Raw genomic sequence first — 20,034 nt, 5'->3', positions numbered from 1 at the left:
TTCTACAGGGTGATTTGTTTGCAGCTGAACTCTGTACATGGTGGTTTCTTTGTTGCTGAACTCTCTACAAGGTGAATTCTTCTAGCTGATCTCTCTACAGGGTAATTTATTTGTAACTGAACTCTGTACAAGGTGCTTTTTTGTAGGTGATCTCACTGCAGGTTGATTTGTTTGTAGCTGAACTCACTAAAGGGTGATTGCTTGTAGCTGAACTCCTTACATTGTGTGTAGTTTCTAGCTGATCTCTCTACAGGGTGATTTGTTTGTAGCTGATCTCTCTACAAGTTGATTTGTGTGTAGCTGATCTCTCTGCAGGTTGATTTGTTTGTAGCCGATCTCTTTACAAGGTAATTTGTTTGTAGCTGAACTGTCTATACGGTGATTTGTTTGTAGCTGATCTCTCTGCAGATTGATTTGTTTTAGCTGAACTCTCTACAGGGTGATTTGTTTCTAGCTTATCTCTCTACAGGTTGATTTGTGTGTAACTAATCTCTCTGCAGGTTGATTTGTTCATTGCTGATCGCTCTAAAGGTTGATTTGTTTGTAGCTGAACTCTCTGCAAAGTGTTTTGTTTGTAGCTGATCTCTCAACAGGGTAATTTGTTTGTAGCTGAACTCTCTCCACAGTGACTTGTGTGTAGCTGAATTCTCTAGAGAGTGACTTAATTGTAGCTGAATTCTCTACAGGGTGCATGACTTGTTTATAGCTGAACTCTCTTCAGTGTGACTTGTAATGTTCTGAATCTCTACAGTGATATATTTGCTTAATTCTCCACATGGTGACTTGCTTCTTGCTGAACTGTCTACAAGATTAACTGTTTGCAGCTGAACTTCCTATAGAATAACTTGTAATGTAATAGAATTCTATAATGGAGTAAATAAATTAGCCGAATGCTCTATTAGGGTGACTTCTATTAGAGTATCTCGATCTCGCATTTGCTACACAGAGTTGGCTTTCGAATCATAACTCAGTGGTTTTCAATCCGATTCTTCTGTACTACTGCAAGGACTTTCTATGAAGATTATTCCAGCTATACACCGATTTTCAGCTCATTACTCTAAGCGGTTTGCCTAGTAGGCGTGAAAACTAATACTTTTTTATTCATAAAAATCGATCGCGTAATTGTGACACAGGTTGGGTTTTGTGTCATATCTCCGTGGTCTTTATCCCGATTCCTTTTAAACTACCAAAAGGCACTCCTACGATGGTTACTCCATCTACATAGCAATTTTCAACTCATTCCATGAAGCGGTTTACCCTGTAGGCGTGACAACAAATCGATCTTGTTTTACGCGAATAATCGGTCATAACTCCTGAACCATTCATCGGATTTGCACCGAATTTGATGCTAGGATTCACCTTTGGTCTCCCTTTCTGTGTGCCAAATTTTAAGGCGATCGGAGTACGCGTTTGCTTTTTATAGCAATTTTTGCAAGGGTGCGAAAATACGAAGAAAAAAATCGAAACTTTGGCAGCTCGTATCTCGGAAATGGCTAGAGCGATTGCCTTCAAATTTGGAATGTAGACTCCCCTTGCTGGCGGGAAACTCTGTAGCAAATTTGGTTTCGATCGGATAAGGGATCACCGAGATACAAAGGTGTGAAAATGACGTTTTCTTTCTTCCTGTCAATTACTCACGGTGTGGCGCGCCGGCTTCTTGGGCCGCACGACACACTACCGTGTCTTGATATAGTTTTTGCTCTGTAATTATGTAAGTAGCTTTTTTTAGTAAATATCGAGTCAGGCTTTACAGGTTCTCCGAGCCTTCTTTATACCTACATCTAAATTGCTCTATTTTAATGCAGGTGACTGCTCTATTAGAGTGTTTCGATCGTTTTAGGCCACTCCAAATAAATCCTCTGTTTCCCGTCCACCGCCCTCATCTGGTTACTGTCAGCTCTACTTCCATTATTCCGTATTCTTCCATTATTTTCCAGTTATTCTTACATACTGACAGGCTCAGTAAAAGCCATCTCGAAACGGTGTGTCAGCAGTGCTATCAAGTCGGCACACACTTCACATTTGTGTTATTATTGCAACTTTAAAAGGAAGGAACAAGCTTAAGCATGCTTTTATGCAGCTTTTTATGGTTGTGCCAGGTAAATAATGGCTTGAAAAGCTGCCAATCTTATAATGAAATAATGGAAATGGACCGCCCGCCCGCATGCAAATATGCCTGAGTCCAGGACGGGAAACAGATAATTTATTTGGAGTGGCCTTAAGGGAAAGATTCAATAATGCTACAACCCTCGTGCTGCAAAGAATAAAATAAAACCTTAATTAAGCTATCAGGCACTGACTGATTTTTCGCGGTAACTTAGCTACATGTTACTGCCTCCAGCATCGGCCACACCCAATGGTTAGGGTGTGTCTAAACTTCAAAGGGTGTGGCTGACCACCTTGAGAGTAGTTGGTATCTAATATAATCAGGTTAGCTATATAGCTACCTGGCCTAGCTACGTGACGAATAAGAATGGGAAAACTAAAAGCGTTCGTTATCAATCTAAATGGCAACAATCCGGTATACTTCGCGGGATCAAGCGTCGAAGGAAACGTTCTCCTAGAGCTTACAGAGCCTAAACAAACCCAGGGAATCTCAATCGTGCTGTCAGGTCAAGCGTATACACATTGGACGGAGCAACATCATTATCATGACCACCATGGACATCACCATCATGGCCATCACCACCATCATCATCACGGAGCAGGCAGCCATACGGAGACCGTCCATTACACCGATTCTGAGATTATCCTCAACAACGTGGTGCTGCAGTTATGGGGCAGTGGCAGAGATTCTCAACAAATAGCACCTGGCAGGTACGAGTTTCCATTCAACTTTCAACTTCCTTCCAATTTGGTGTTGCCTACATCATTTGAAGGCACTGTGGGTTACATCCGGTACTCACTAACTGCTACCATAGCACGGTCGTGGAAGTTTAATCACACCACAAAGAGAGCTATTACCGTCAATGAAATTGTTGATATAAATGTGCCGCAGCTAACAGCTCCATTGTCAAGTTCCAATGAGAAGACAGTGTGTTGTCTTTGTTGTGCATCTGGTCCCATCTCACTGGCAGTCACTATAGACAGAGGTGGATATTGTCCTGGAGAATCCATTGCTATCAGTACAGAAGCAGAGAATCACACTAACAGAAGAATAAGAGCTGTACGAGCTAGCTTGGAGCAGAGAGCAGTGTACTACGCTCGTGGTCATTCTCGCACCAGTAATCGTACTGTTCAAACGATTGAGGGTCCTGGAATGGAGGCAGGAGGCACATCTAATTGGAGTAATGAATTGCTACCCATCCCAGCCACAGTTCCCTCCATTGCTAGTTGTCGTATTTTGAATGTGTCATATGTTTTACATGTGTCACTTGATATACCGAATGCGATTGATCTTCAGGTGTCACTACCAATTACAATTGGTAATATTCCATTCAAAGGAGGACAATCTGCCCCATCTACAGCACCAGCACAAAATCCTTATCCATCAGTTGGAAATCCTGGAGGAGAGCCTTCCACAAATGTTGCACAGAATCCTTATCCACCAGCAACAATAACTCCAAATCCCCCTTCAGCCTGGACAGCAGAGCCAATTACTCAAAATGCTTATCCTCCACCAATTGTCAACTACTCTGCTGCGTACCCACCAGTGAATATTGGAGATGACAATTACACCATGGGGGAGACACAGTATGCCCCAGTGTATGGCTTTGTCACTGACTATAAGTTTGCTCCACCGCCATCTTATTCTGAAGCAGTTGCTAAAGTTAAAGGTCCTGAAAATTAACTATTTCTTATGCTCTTTACGCATGTTTATATGTTTATACTATAGCCAATGTGGTATTGTTCTTTTAGTAATGGACACATACTGTGTATTATTAACCCATCCAAAAACAGCTTATAGCTGTAAAAAAAGTGCGCGTCCAAGTAAAGCAGAGTTAACTGCGACAAAAAGTAATGATATCATAATGCGACCATGTGCGAGGTGTGCAAGTTGTAAAATTAATATTAGCTAATCAGATAATACAATGTTATTGTTAAAGTGTTAATGAGAACTATGTGATGCTGCTAGTTTTTAAGTGTGTGAGCATCTTCATAAATGCCACATAAATTTAATTCTCAATAAAGCAATGTGTATAGATTCTCTGATAGTAATAAATAATTTGAGTTTGGCCACCTTTCCTTTGTTCGTAGCATTGCTGTATACAGGAAAGGCGGCCAAACTCAAACTATTTATTACTATCAGAGAATCTATACACATTGCTTTATTGAGAATTAAATTTATGTGGCATTTATGAAGATGCTCACACACTTAAAAACTAGCAGCATCACATAGTTCTCATTAACACTTTAACAATAACATTGTATTATCTGATTAGCTAATATTAATTTTACAACTTGCACACCTCGCACATGGCCGCATTATGATATTATTACTTTTTGTCGCAGTTAACTCTGCTTTACTTGGACGCGCACTTTTTTTACAGCTATAAGCTGTTTTTGGATGGGATTTCAATACTTTTTGTTAGAATAAGCAATGCACTGTTGATAACAGTAGGTGAGTTTCCATGGTTTTGACAGAAACCCCAGACTACAGTGACAGAATATTAAAATATAACTGTAATTTTAGTGGCCAGGGCCGCCCACATTGGGGGTAACTGGGGTATTTTGCCCCCTACCACAGCCCGAAAGGGGCCACTTGAATACCTGTTTAAAGAAAGATCGATATACTCTAATAGAGCAGTCAGGATCTAGACCCTTCCTTGCCTCTGGGCCCCTCTTTAACTCTTTTCCCTGGGCCCTCTAATTTCTCTGGACGGCCCTGTTAGTGGCATGCAACTGTAGTCAACTAACACCCATTTTAACTAGTAAACCCTTAACAACACTTTGCCTTCCATCTTGTACTGCATTGAAACGATCAAGATACTCTATTAGAGCAGTCACAAAACAGCTGTAACACAACAATCAATATTTAGCATAGTTACAACTTCTGCTTAGCATCGGATTGTATAGTTTAAATTACTAGCTACTTACAGACTTTACAACATAAAAATATGGTACTTGTAGAAATGTGACTGTTCTATTAGAGTATCTCGATCTACTTCAAGCATTGACTAATTCAAGTGAAGAAGCTACGCCCCTGCCAAGAGATCTTGTGAAATGAAATGAGAATAGTAAAGAAAAGGCAAGTATGTACAGAGACAATAGAGGGGGGCGTAATTATGTCCTGTTGTAAATAAACGCCTTTAAAATTTATATTACTACTAAATAAACGCACCAGAATAGGCTTGTGTGGCTGTTGTCTACAAGGTTGTCTCATTACTTATTATTTTATTATTATTATTAATGCTTTACAATGCAACATACAATTACAATTATACATGTGTAGGTGGGTATAGATGAAGAAAAAGTTGCATTGATGGTCTGCCAGCAACCTGTGCTGGCAGCCGGGAGTTAATTAAACTTATGAAGTAAAGTTAATTGTCAGTCCAGAATCATAGCACTTGCTGCATCTACAGCAGTAATGATAGGTGCAGGGATTGTCAGGAGAGAAATTTGTGGTGAAGTGTTGCCATAAATAGTTCTGAATAGTAGCTTTGATGACTGGTAGGGACTGGTTGATGTCAATGCAAGGTAATTGGTTCCATATCCTGGGAATTCTATTAAAGTAAAAGTTTCTGGCATAGTTACTATTAGTGCGGACATAATTTAGTTTGTTAGTAGACGAAGACCTGGTGTTGGAAGAGCTAAATGATATGTAGTTGTATATGTTAAATTGAGAAGATGGCTGTTGTAAAGCTTTGACAAGGAACATAATATCATAGAGATCGAGCATATACATTAGAGGTAAGATACCTAACCGGAGTAAGCGTGTTTTATAGTCACTGACATAATCAGCTAGAATGAACTTGGTGGCTCGTCTTTGTACTTTTTCAAGAATAGTGGTATCTTTGATCATATAAGGATTCCACAATTGTGAGCAATAAGTTAACTGAGATCTCACTAGAGTTAAATAAAGAAGTTTTCTGGCTCTGATAGAATGGCAGCTATGGAAGACACGCCTCAGCAGTCCTAAATATTTATAGGCTTTAGCAGTTATGATTTGATAGTGCTTGAACCAGGACATATCTGATGAAAGCTGCAAACCTAAGTCACGATGAGAAAGAAGCTGTGGGAGTGGGCAGCCATCAATAGAATATGTGGTAGTGAATTTACTGTTGAAACTCAGGTGGATGCATTTGGGTACACTGAATCTAAAATCATTGTTAACACTCCAGGTGAATAAATGGTTGAGATCTTCTTGTAAGCACGGTTGGTCAGAAGAAACAGCAATACTTTTAGATAGTTTGGTATCATCAGCAAACTGGAATATACTTGAGAATTTTATGACAGATGGTAGGTCATTGATGTATAGCAGGAAGAGCAGTGGGCCAAGGGTGCTACCTTGAGGCACCCCAGACAGGACAGGAAGTAAGTTGGAAATGGAATTACAGATTCTTACACATTGTAGACGATTATGTAGATAACTGCTGAACCACTTATGGAGATTACCGGAGATTCCACAAGACTTCAATTTATTTAGCAGTTTCATATGTGGAACACTATCGAAGGCCTTGCGAAAATCCAAATAAATAGAGTCTATTTGATGGCCTTGAGTGGTGACTTGATGAATGCTGTTCAAGTATAGCAACAGTTGTTGGGTAGTTGATCTACCAGGAAGGAACCCAAATTGACAATTTGTGATATGGCTGAGTGTGTGATTGATTATGTTGTTATAAACTAAAGTTTCAAGGACTTTAGACGTGTTGCTGAGGAGGGAGATCGGACGATAGTTCTTTACTGAAGATCTATCTTCTGATTTGTATACAGGTACAATTAAATGAATCTTCCACTCCTCAGGAATTGACCCAGTTGACAGACTGAGATTAAAAAGATGGCATAATGGACGGGTTAGTGAGAAAGCACAGTTTTTGAGGACCTTGGGACTAATTTTGTCGATACCAGTAGCTTTGTTAGGGTCAAGTTGGCACAGAACATAGTATACTTCATCCTCAGTGAATGTTAGAGAATTTATTTGATCTGGATGGAGTGATGGAATGGTTTGTTCAGAAGATGTTGGAGCTGTAAAAACTGAGTGGAAGTATCGATTGAACAGACTAGCTCGGGAAGCATCACTTGAAGCTGTAGTGTCATCGAGATGTACGGTAGGTGGTATTGTGCCAGATTTAGTATAACTTCTAATATAGTGATAGATAGCAGGATTAGAGGATTCGGCATAACTGTTTATGAGGGAAGACTCATAGTTAGATTTGACCAAAGCTACACTTTGTTGAAAATGTTCATCAGCTAGACGAAGTTTAGCAGTATTATGGGGAGTGGGTGAACGTTTATGAGTTCTTCTGAGAGTGTGAAGGCACTTCAACTGATGCCTTATATCACGACTAAACCACTTTGGATACTGATTAGATCGCAACTGAAACTTGGGTATAAACAAGGACATTGCTTCTGAGATGACCGATTTGATGGTAGACCAAGTGCTTTCAACATCATCACAGGTTAAGCAGTCAGCAATGTTAGAATTTAAAATAAGGTCATTCATACTCGTAAAGTCAGCTTTTGAATAATCATAAGCTTGTAATGTAGTAGTATTGTGAAGTGGTAGACAGTTTTGGTTAATACTGAAGGAAATTGGGAAATGGTCAGATGAAATCTGAGAACATTCTGGAGAATTAACTGAGACATTTATGATGAGGTCTTCGTCATTGGTAAGAATGAGGTCAAGTATGTTGCTATGAATATGTGTTGGGTAGGTTATAAGTTGGACAAGATTCAATTCAAAGGTCATGTCGCATAAGTCTTCAGAGGCTCGACAATTACCACACATTGTTTCCCAGTTTATATGTGGTAGATTAAAATCACCTAGAAGAACAACACTGTGTGACTGCTGGAACTGTGATATGTGATCTGATAGAGATCGAATTTGAGATGATGTTGGATCAGGAGGAAGGTATACCACACATAAGATTAGGCGTTTGGGTAGCTTTAGTTCAACAGTCAACATCTCAAGATTGGTGGGGGAGGGTAAGAGTTTACTGATGATATGAGTTCGAACGGCAATTAGGACCCCTCCACCTCTAGACCTACGATCATTGCGATAGATAATGTATTGATTTGGTAGAATTTCATTGTTAAATACATTGCTGGTTAACCAGGTTTCTGTAATAGCAACCAAGTCATATTCATGAGAGTAAACTAAGGATTGGAATTGTGTTAACTTATTAACAATACTTCTAGTGTTTATGTAGAAACAATTAGGTAGTCATTGATTTTGATTAGGAACAGAGGGTTGTTGATTAGGGACAGAGTCGGGTGCAATACTAGCAGATGTAGAGCTTGTAGTAGATGAACCACTGGAGGAATTAACAAATTTGAAGTCTGTAACTATGCCTTGTCTTCTTTTCGTGTTGAAGGGATTTAGTCGCAATTGGTGAGTTTAACTATACATGCATTTGTGTTGTAAAACTTAATTGTAAAAAGGCGATTAGCACATATGATAAACATGTATTTGTCACAGTAGAGTCTCTCACGAAGTCACGATTATTACGAGACATTGGACCAGGGTAAAAAATTTACTGCTACATTTAGAGGTTGTAGCGTTTGTATATCTTAGTATCTTAATAAATAATCCCCCATGATCACTAATCACTAATAGTACAGTGAAAACTGGTCTTTATTCAGGCCGTAGGGACAAAATTTTCTAACCTTGCCTTTTAAAGAGGTGGCTGCATTATGCGGCCTTAAAAAAAGGTAAGAAGCATGCTGTTCTAACTGGCTATAGAGATGGATTTAGTGTATGACAGCGTATGAGACAGTGAGTGCTGGCAGCAAGAGGGCAGCCAATCTGTTAGAGCACCAAAAGCACTGCTTCAGACATAGGCAGTTGACTGTCAGCCCCAAGTGTAAAATGTTTCACTATTGGTCCTTATAAGCTCCTGATGAAGAAAGTGATGAAGTCATTATCCATAGGATATATTTTCAGAGTATCCATTTCAGTTCTACAATATAGTAGCCAAGCATAAGATGAACATAACACAGCATTCCAGTAGTTTAGTGGTGACCACAACACTGCCTGAGTTAAACTGTGGTGAGATTTGAGACTACCAGAAGCCCTGGAATGTCTTCAACACATGAAATACCAAATATCTAATGCCTGGCTTTCATCCACAGTGGACCTGTCTTGGTGGCCACTTGTACAGAAGGGAAACAGCTGCCACACAGTCTTGCGAGCGAAACAGCTAGTTGCCACACCCCTTAATTATCAATTTGTAAAATCTTTAGCAAAATTGTGTGTGCAAGCAAGTGCGATGTGGCAGTGCCGTGTATATGGTTTCTGCCTAGCAGTGACACATCACGAGTATTGAAGTCACAATGCGTTACTGTATCATCCATCTAAATACAATCTCTGAATGTGTCATTTTGTGTAGAGAGCAATCTTCCACAAGAAGTGACCTGCAGGTTTCAGTGTATATTGTTAACCATTAATATTGTTCACAATATTGTGAACTATATGTACAGTGAAACCTCACTTAGTGGCCACCTCTTTAATAAGACCACCTCATTATATTGGCCACCTCTAGTAGGTCCCAAATATAGCTAAGCATTACTTATGACCTCATTAATAAGGCCACCTTGTTATTCAGGCCAAATTTTTTGGTCCCACAGCCTGCCATATTAATGAGGTTTCATTGTAGTTATGTGAATTTTTATTTTTCGTAACTTTTCTTCAGGTTTACTGATGGGCACTATGAAGCATTGTTGACTGGTACGTGTATAATGTGATGACTTGAAATGCTAAAACAGTACGTAGCATGTCTTGTATGTACATGTAATGTGTTGTAATGTGTCCACACATCCACACATCTTAGAAATAAATATAATTGTATTCTCTATAAATAGTCAGTTCCATTGTGCCACTGGGTCATAAGTTGGTTGAGTATGGATCATCCAGGGCACTTGAGTCACATTTTGTCCTGGCCAAGTGGATCTCATCCACTGACAGAATATACAGGATCAGATCACGTGTATAAATTACGGTGGAGCTTGTTTATTGCCACCTTCACTCATTCAGCAGGTAACAGTGTATAAATTCTCAATTGGAATTGGTTTTTCAAGGGTGGTTGTCTTTCTATACTAGTGGCCATTAAGATAGGTTGTACTGATAGAGTGTACATACTAGAGATGCAACAATATCCTCCACTTAGTGTCGTTTGATAGTGATGCAATGGAGACTATGTGTTATTTAAATACTATACTATTATATTGCATTTCTAGCACGTATTTATAACAGGAATGTTTGTTAACTGTTTAGATATACTGGAGCCACACCCACTCATCTGGATTCTACAAATGGAGTCATACCAACTTGTTGTCATCATACTTACTCGTTACTCCCATTGTTTTGGATGAATATACATGCCGTCATGTGAGACTTGCTACCATGGCGGGCCACTGGAAAACATTTGCATAGCAGTTATATTACAGTCATTATTGTATAATTCTTACATTATTGTTGTGAAAAGTGTTTGGTATTCATGTGTCTCCTCTGTATGTTGTAATTACATGTGTAATTTTGTTTGGGGGTGCTATAAGATGCAATAATGCATGGTGACAATTGTATTAGGCGATTTTGCACACTTCCTTTTAAGCTAGCTACATGTGCTAATTACTCACAGCTTGTGTCAACAACTGGTAACCGCAGTTGTACTCTTGTATCATTCTTTAAGCCGCGGACAAATTATGTGGGGGCGACTAATTTCAAAACGAAGGATGGTATGCAGCACCATAGATTATATCTATGGACTATAATCTATGGCAGCACATTTCTTGGTGGCTATATGTACTGATTAACTACATAGAGCGCCAGTTCATCAATACCCAGTGACCGCAGTTGTGTTCTGCGTCATTCTTTAAATTCCGAGTAAAATTCTTAGTGAGCAAATGACGTGGGGGCGACTAAATTCAAATTTCAAACTAGCCATTCTCGAAAACAAATGTTTCAATCTGAACGAAACTTTCAGAACAGTTTAAAGACACATTGCCCTACATGCCAAGCGAGTATTGCGGAAAACAACAATCTGGGATTTGTATTTGGCCTCTAAGTCGACTGAGGACGACTGAAACTTCGTTTGGTGCTGAAATCACGACTGTAGGGTAATCATGTATGGTGAAATCGATGATGTGAATCTTGAGGTGATTGAGTGAATACTGAAGCGATAACAGGGCGATCAATGTTCGGAATGCACAAAGGAACGCAAGGCATACACCTGCGGTTGCGTCTAACCGCATGCGATAAAAAAAAAAAAAAAAAAAGAAACTTCCCCTTTGATGTCGGCAACCTCGATCACGAAACAATCGGCATGGATTTGCTTCACTGCTTGTGTGGTAGTTACTAGTGACACGATGAGTTCAACTCCAGAGTCTCAGAGGGATAGCGTAAGTGACGGGTGGATTACAGGAAGGCCGAATTTGACAACGTTCGTTCTTATAAAATCCTCACGTAGCGGTCGCGTCATTTTTATTGACTGCGGCGCGCGTTTCTGCTTTACTGGCCGCGCGACTCACTAGCGTGAGTCTTGATTTACTGCATAATTAGGCTGTTCTAGCCTTTTTCGCCAAAATACATATTAAAGAAGAGCAGCAAGATGGGTATTGAAAGATTACAGTAGATACAGTTCAGTTACTTCCATGCTCCAACATCTCTCCTGGCCTGAACTTAAAACTCGACGCAAGATATCCAGACTGCTGACACTTTACAAAACACTTCACAACCAAATTCCCTTATCTATTCCATCCAATTATCTTCCAATGACCAGAGAAACCAGGCAATATCATCAGTACCATTTCACACTCCCTACAACATCTACTACAGCTTACCAAAAAAGTTTTTTTCTCCAGAACAGCTCAAGACTGGAACTCGTTGCCACAATTCCTAATTGATTTAAATGACTCTGACTCTTTCTCAGTTAATATTTCTAATTATTGTAGTAATGTACATGTGTGATTTTTTTTTTCCTGAGCGCATCAGCAGTGCTGGCTGCTCAGTAATTAAATAAATAAATAAATGAATATCAGTCCCGTATTTGTCTTAAAAGTGGCATATTTCAATAAGATGTTGTGGTAGATTGTTCAGTGTATTCACTACATCAGCGTTGTAAGTGGGCCGGGTCATCCGGATTATTATTATTATTATTATTATTATTATTATTATTGGGGGTACAGGTAAGGAGGCAAAGCCTGTAAAAACCTGATCTAAACAATCAAACTACTACAAAAATAACTATACAATATCATACTGGTAATCATAATAAAATCTATCTAGGTGTGTCTTAAACAAATTGGTTGAATGAACATTAACTGAGTCATATGGGAGTCCATTCCAATCATTTATAATTCTTACTGAATAAAAGTGACGGCGTGGCAAGCAGGTAGCGTGTGGTTTGTAGATCTTTAAATCATGACCTCTTGTTATAGAAGATGATCGAAGGGTAAATAAAGATGAGCTATCCATGTCCAACATGTTATGAAATAGTCTGTATGTGTAAATTAAGTCCCCTCTACGACGTCGATATCTGAGAGATGGTAAGTTTAGGTGGTTTAATCTGTCAACATATTGCAAGTCTTTAATTTCGCTCACTAACTTGGTAGCTCTTCTTTGAATTTTTTCAACTGACTGCTGATCAAGTATGAATTGTGGACCCCATATAATATTTACCAACTGACACAATAGAATCCCAATCTCTACAAGTATTTTTAGATAAATTATAGCTGACTCTTATCTATGTGATTTGTAATGTTTTTTCCTTACCTGAACATATCAGTTTGTAACTGTGTTTTCAGTAATCATAATCATAATCATAATATTTCCATATTCTAATATGGGACGAACAAAAGATTTGTACAGTTGGAGTAACACGTTGGTGTTCAAGTACTCAAACGATTTATTAATCACAGCTAGTATATTATCCGGGTCATTTGGGTCACATTTTGTCCGGGTCAAGTGGGTCTTATCCACTTCACTGAATATCTGGGTCTGACCCGGATGAGATCACGTGTGACTATAAGTTAACAAGCTCGATTGTATTGATGGAAATGCAGTTGTAAACATTCAAGAAACTTACGTGGAGCCACACCCGCCATTCAGGAATATGCTTTGCTGTCTGTGCTGGGCATGTAGAGCCACGCCCACTTGTCGGAATTGTACCAGCTGTGCTCTGTGGGCATGCATGCATCACCAGATCCGTGTTGCTACTTGAAATGTAGGTAACTAACTTCTGGAAATTCTGTAGCTGCATGTAAACTTACGTGGAGCCACCCCCACTTGATAATACGTACATGGAGCCACACCCACTTGATAATACGTAGCTACTCAATTCTTGCAGACAATTTTTTTATATTGTAAAAAATGTAGGGCTGACTAGTGGAACTTGTGGACTTTTAATCTAGCTCTTGGGGCACGCCTCTATTTTAATTAAACCGGGTCACATGCGGGTCAGATCCGGGTTCCATCCGGATTACTATTCGGGTCAGTGGGTCAAACGGGTCAACAGCACTGATCCACTTACATGCAACGCTGCACTACATGCTGTCAACAAATAAGAGGAACGATACTTGCATAGCTTTCCTGTAGAGACCATGTAAAGAAGTCATCAACATCAGTCTACTAATTTAAATTGTTTAAAATCTGATATAAGAATATCATGTCACCACATTGATGACAATAGTTACATGAGGGTAACCTTAATTCTGCAAGGTCTTGTGTTGCATAATATACATGTCAGTAGTAATCTGGTAATCAACCTACGTTCAGCTTTCCTTTGAGTGTGGCATAATTATTGTATTACTGGCCATACTTTAGTATAGAATGTATAGAACCTGTAGGAGATTCAAAAAAAGAAAATCTTTCAAATCAAAAAAAAATCCATTAGGATTCTTTTGATGTCTATAACTACTACTATAATACAGGGCAGACAGCACCAGTTGGTTGTGCCCATGCAGAGGACAAGGTCTGTCCCAAACAATTACAAAAAAATGGACTTCTATAGACACAGGTGGATTTATACTGGGAGGGTGCTTATTATTTGTGCTAAGAATTATACACATGTAGCTACCCAAGTTTCAAATAGCTATAGAAGGACCTGACAGTGATACATACATACAGTGGTCAGATTGTTAATTATATAAAAACTTGGAGGCAAATGCATGGCCTATATAAAGGGACTTTGCATGATTGTAGATGCCTTGAAAATAATTAATGAAGTTAGAGTGCAATAGGCACAACCAACTGCATGGTGTTAGAGTGCATGCACCAACCATGGCATTGTTTAAGAAGAATCTCGATGATTTATGGAGAACAACAAGATATGGGCACTCTCAAAGGGCTGCGACCTAGCTTGACAGTCTTGTAGACGTCTACTGCCAAGCAATTTTTGTCCATTAATAATAATAATAATAATAATAATAAGAAGAAGAAGAAAAGAATGCCAAAGATAATTTAAAATTATTACACTTAAGCATTAAATTAACATTAATAAAAGGTTTCATACACAATATATGCTGTATGTGCATAATTTAAATATAGCAGCACAGCAGCAAGGAGTAGCAGGAGAAAGCAGCGATATAGCTATAGCAGGAGCAAGCAGCAATGAGCAGCGATTGCATGCAGCAGGAGCAACGAGCAGCAGCAGCAAGGAATCCAAGGATAGCAGCAAGGAGCAGCAGCAGCAGCAATGTGCAAGTAGCAGCAAGCAGCACCAGCAAGAAACAGTAAGCAGCAAGCACAAGCAAGCAGCAAGCACAAGCAAGCAGCAAGCACAAGCAAGCAGCAAGCACAAGCAAGCAGCAAGCACAAGCAAACAGCAGCAGCAGCCAACAGTAGCAAAGCACAAGTAGCACCAAGCGGTAGCGAGCAACATCCAACAGTAGCAAGCGGCAACAGGCAACAGCAGCATCAGTAGGCGCCTGAAAATATAATAGCAACAAGGTGTAGCAATTTATTGTCACGTGAGCGTGCGAAAAAGCGATAGCAGTGGCGAGAAAATGGTAAAGCCGAAGACATTCGTTATCGCATTGGCAGGAGACAATCCAGTGTATTACGCGGGGGCAATCATTGAAGGAAAAGTTATTCTGGAACTGTCCGAGCAGAAGAAAATGCAAGGAATTTCGATCGTGATGTCTGGCCTAGCCTATGTTTGCTGGTCAGAGAACTATGCTATCGGTACAGGAGAAGATCAGCGAACCAAGACCGTGACTTACACCGATTCTGAAACATTCTTCAACCCCGTGTCGATACAGTTGTGTGGCAATGGAAGAGATTCTCAAAATGTAGCTGCTGGTAGGTATGAGTTTCCGTTTAAATTTCAACTTCCTTCCAGCAATTTACCAACATCTTATGAAAGTAAAACTGGCTACATTCGATATTCATTAACATCTACCATATCACGATCATGGAATATTAACCACACCACAAAGAGAGCTATAACCGTCAATGAAATTGTCGATATCAACACACCCTACCTAGCAGCTGAATTGTCAAGTTCCAATGAGAAGACACTGTGTTGTCTTTGTTGTGCTTCTGGTCCCATCTCACTATCAGTCACTACAGACAGAGGTGGATATTGTCCTGGAGAGTCAATTGCTATCAGTACAGAAGCTGAGAATCATAGCGATTCAAGAGTGTCAGCTGTACAAGCTAGTTTGAAGCAGGAAGTATCATATTATGTCGATCGACATTCTTGTTCTTTTAGAAAGGTTGTTCAGAAGGTTGAAGGTCCTGGGATAGCTGCAGGAAGAAGTTCAAATTGGAGTAAAGAATTGCTACCTGTTCCAGCTATAGTTCCTACCATTGACAGCTGTCGCATTTTAAAACTGTCTTACTATTTAGTAGTGACACTTGTAATACCGGGTGCTAGAGATCTCCATGTCAGCATCCCAGTTACAATTGGGAATGTGCCATTTAGGGGACAAGATCATGCAGCACACAATGGGAATTCTTACATACCTCCTCCATATCTGCCACAGCCTCATACTGAGAATCCTCCCTCTGCCTCATTAACTTATTCTGCTGTGTACCCACCAGTATATATTGGAGATGACAATTACACTATGGGGGAGACACAGTATGCCCCAGTGTATGGTTTTGTAACTGATTATCCGTTTGTTACTCCATCATATTCTGAAGCAGTTGTTAAAGTGATGGGCGGTGAAAACTGATGGTGATTAAGATAATTATATTAAAACCGTTATGTGACAAGATTTGCGAAAAGGTATCTTTTTCACACACAATTTGACCCATTTTTTTGAACTTTGAAGCTTTATAACTTTTAAATCATGACCATATATTTGCCTGGAATTTTCCATAAGTGTAGCTACAGTATCTGGCTGCATTTTGATGGTAGAAGAAAATTAATTAGTAGAAGGAGTCAACTGTTACATCATTTTGTTTGCTGGTATATATGTAAAATGTGTGAAAAAGGTACCTTTTCACAAATCTGGTCACACATGGTGAGTATACAACTCTATCATTATGTTTAATGTGTACGTGTTGCATTGAGCAAATATGTGACCGAATTTTGAAAAATCACCCATATGGGCACATTTGACACCTAAAATATTTAATGATCAACAACAAACTAGTGCAAATCTACTTGTGAACAATTGTAAGCCATTCTCAATATCTTAAATTACAAGAGAAATATTTTTAAAACTGTGTACTGTTCTTATATATTAGCAACCCACTAAACATGAAAAATCTAATTATTTCATGTACGCCCATATGGGTGATTTTCCAAAATTCAGTCACATATCTGTACTCTTTTAAGGGGTTCTTGTATTTAATATAATACAGTGCATATAATAACTAGCTGATGTATAGCTACATGGCTAGCTAACTGGTTTTGTACAAATGTAGCTATGTTCGTTTCTGTACCACTACTTTCAAGCAACTATATATCCTTAGAACTATTTGGCTGTGAATTATTTCTTGATTTGAAGTAAAAGCCTGCTGATATACTTGAGAATATGTGTCTGGTTATCATTATTTCAAAGTGCATGACATTATTTTTTATCCTGATTATGGTGGAAATTGCAAACAGAAGTTCAGTTTTTATTTGGTGCTGATATTCCATCCTTTAACTGACAATGTTCAAAAACCCAATCTTTACAAAGGAATACAATGGACCCATCCATATAAGGATGGCTGAATAAGGTTCAAAGGAAGCTGCCACGTCTTATTGCCTAATTTTGAAACCGATTTCCTCACACATGCATACACCACACACTCACTGAAACTATTCCTGATGACTGAAGAAAAGCCAAGTAACTCTTATCTACATATAAGATTAATAAGAATGGTAATCACCAGTACACCATCCGGTAATTGTGACTGGGCCTGCGAAAACAGGGCATGTGGGCACACAAAGGTTGCCAAATTCATAACATCATGCTATGGCCATACAATTTTCAGCATTACTTAATATTTACTTGGCTTTATAACACTAGTTACAGAATGCAAATAAGTTACTTCAATCTGGAGATATGATTATTATTGTTACTGAGCAGTCAGCCCTGCTGGTGTGCTCAGATTTGCCCAAATACATGCAACACAATTACAATAATGATTGTAGTCCAGTTCTAAAAATGACCTGTTGTGTGATGGGGTGTAGTTCATGCCCACATGCCATGTTTTCACAGGCCAGGTCACAATTATTGCTGGTTGCTATACTTTCTTCTCATATCATATATAGCACCTTCCTTACCGACTCATGTGATCAAACTGAAAATTATAAGAACTATGGGAACATTTTGAAGCTCTGATTTAACATGTTCATTTCATCTTATGTACATACCACTGTTGCACAAGACAACCAATCTTGACCAATTTCCATGCACTCTTTTTACTAGCTAATTATTAGCCACATATTTCTTATAGTTGTAATGATAAGTATACTAACCTTAAATATACAGTTTGGCTATTAAGTAAGTAGCCGTAAGCATGCAATGTAAGTTGTACATTTTTTCTATAGATGTTGGTACAAGTTGTCCACAAACCTTTAAATTTAATGCAGGCTTAGCGCTCTCCTGCATATAAAAATTCCCAATTGGTAGGCTTGCGCCTATTATGCTCCGAATTTTGCCTATTGTTCCTTCCAGAATTTCCCAAAAAATTCTCCTATTATTCTTTTTTATTCTTGTATGCTGTCTATTATTCCTAAATTATGCACGTTTAGTTTTTGTAGCTAGTCACCTTGTTTTCAAGATGCAACGATCTGATTGCTCTATTAGAGTATTTGAGCGTTCTATTGGAGTTTATCGATCTTTTAGCGGGTTTTCAGCTCTCTTACAGCCAGCATTCATGTAATTATGCCAGCTATATAATATTCTTAGTAGCCCAACTGTTTCTTCTAGCTAATCATGGAGAGGCACGCCCGTTAATTCCACACAGTAAAAACAAACTAGTGAACGTCACTACTAATGTCTGCCACAATACTCACTATTTTTTGTGTAGTGACGTTCACTACTAATTTTGTAGTGAACGTCACTACATTGACCACCAAGTAGTGACGTTCACTGCAAAAAGTAGTGACGTTCACTACAAAAAGTAGTGAACGTCACTACTTAAAAGTAGTGAGTATTGTGGCAGAGCAATTCACTACTAAATTTTTACAGTGCACCGATTATTCCCGTGGGTGTCCGATTATTCTAAAATTATGCTTGTAATCGTCCTATTATTCCCTCACGAAATTTGTGACCTACACTGTTAAAATGAAGAGTAACCACAACTCTCAAGGAGTTCCCAGTGTAGGGAGGATTTAACACCCCTGGAGAGTAACCATTACTCTCAAGGAGTATCTGGGGAGTAACACATGCTCTGAAGGTGGTGTCACTTACTCTATTCTCTTCAGAGTGTTGGTTACTCATGTCTCCATGGGGTGTTAATCCTCCCTACACTGAGAACTCTTCAGAGCGGTAGTTACTCTTTATTTTTAACAGTGTGTTATTCCCAAAATTATGCCAGCATACATGTATAATAGGCGCCTGAAGCCTACCAATTGGAAAGTGGAAACGGAGGCACCTCTGTACAAAAACCACCATCCCTTTTCGAAGTCTTCTTTGTATCATAGCTAATATTAATGTATTGCATTGGTTTGCTACCGAAAAAGTTTATGAGACTACATTTTCTGATAGCTAGTGTCCACTCGAGGGGTCCGAAACTGGTAAAAATCTTGTATGAGATTTCAAATCTTAAACTTTTTCAAGATTTCAAAGATTTTTGAGCAAGATTTCAGATTTCACAGCAAAACAAAATCGTTAAATCCAGAATATCGTGATCATTAGTATCCGGAGAAGTACGGAAAATTTCCACATGAAATTTGTAAGCCCTGCAAAAGTTGGTGTACCACTTACGATCGTACATATACGGCAGTATACGGGGAATATATGGAATTTTACAGCAAATTTTCAAGATTTCAGATTTCAAAATGAGCTGAGATTTCAACAAGATTTTAAAGAGGCTGTACGAGATTTTAAGGGAGTTTTGGACCCCTTGTGTCCAGTAGCATGGACAACATCCTATTACAAGACAGACCATTGAATTTGTAAAGCCTACAAATATTTAACGTAGCTATAGTCACTGTAATTGTTAATGGCCATGAAGTACGAGGTCTATGTGTCTGGGACCTAACTGTGGTATTTTAAAGTAGGCATTCCAGCCCGATTTTTAAATTTTGGAAAAATGGGCTTTTTATATGCTCAATAGATAGAGTATTGATTGCCGATCTCAGAAATATATAGTTTGTTGGGTTGGAATTAGCTACTTTGGCATGCACAGTGCTTAAAAACTGAAAAAAGGTACATTTTTTCTCCGGGGCTCCCCATACATTTTAAAGGGAAAAATGGCACAATTGAATCAGGAAGCCATCTAGCAATCTGGACTATCTTGAAACTGCAGTTGCTTCTATCTGCAAGTGTGTACAT

At 38.9% G+C, this 20,034-nt stretch overlaps 3 protein-coding genes across 3 annotated transcripts; all 3 read left to right on the top strand.

Annotated features, from left to right (window-relative positions):
* Positions 1 to 2,375: 2,375 nt before the first annotated feature.
* LOC136255753 (arrestin domain-containing protein 3-like) lies at positions 2,376 to 3,896 on the top strand. Its single transcript, XM_066048628.1, has one exon. The coding sequence runs from the start codon at positions 2,474 to 2,476 to the stop codon at positions 3,788 to 3,790; it is 1,317 nt and encodes a 438-aa protein (XP_065904700.1). The 5' UTR covers positions 2,376 to 2,473; the 3' UTR covers positions 3,791 to 3,896.
* Positions 3,897 to 14,613: 10,717 nt separating this feature from the next.
* LOC136254987 (uncharacterized) lies at positions 14,614 to 14,952 on the top strand. The gene has a single exon (XM_066047707.1). It carries the CDS (start codon positions 14,614 to 14,616, stop codon positions 14,950 to 14,952), a length of 339 nt encoding a protein of 112 aa, XP_065903779.1.
* Positions 14,953 to 15,099: 147 nt separating this feature from the next.
* Positions 15,100 to 16,272, top strand: LOC136254986 (arrestin domain-containing protein 3-like). The gene has a single exon (XM_066047706.1). It carries the CDS (start codon positions 15,100 to 15,102, stop codon positions 16,270 to 16,272), a length of 1,173 nt encoding a protein of 390 aa, XP_065903778.1.
* The last annotated feature ends 3,762 nt before the right edge of the window (positions 16,273 to 20,034 follow it).

Source organism: Dysidea avara, chromosome 5 (assembly GCF_963678975.1).
Source record: "Dysidea avara chromosome 5, odDysAvar1.4, whole genome shotgun sequence".
NCBI lineage: Eukaryota > Metazoa > Porifera > Demospongiae > Dictyoceratida > Dysideidae > Dysidea > Dysidea avara.
This window is presented reverse-complemented; position numbering and strand designations above follow the sequence as displayed.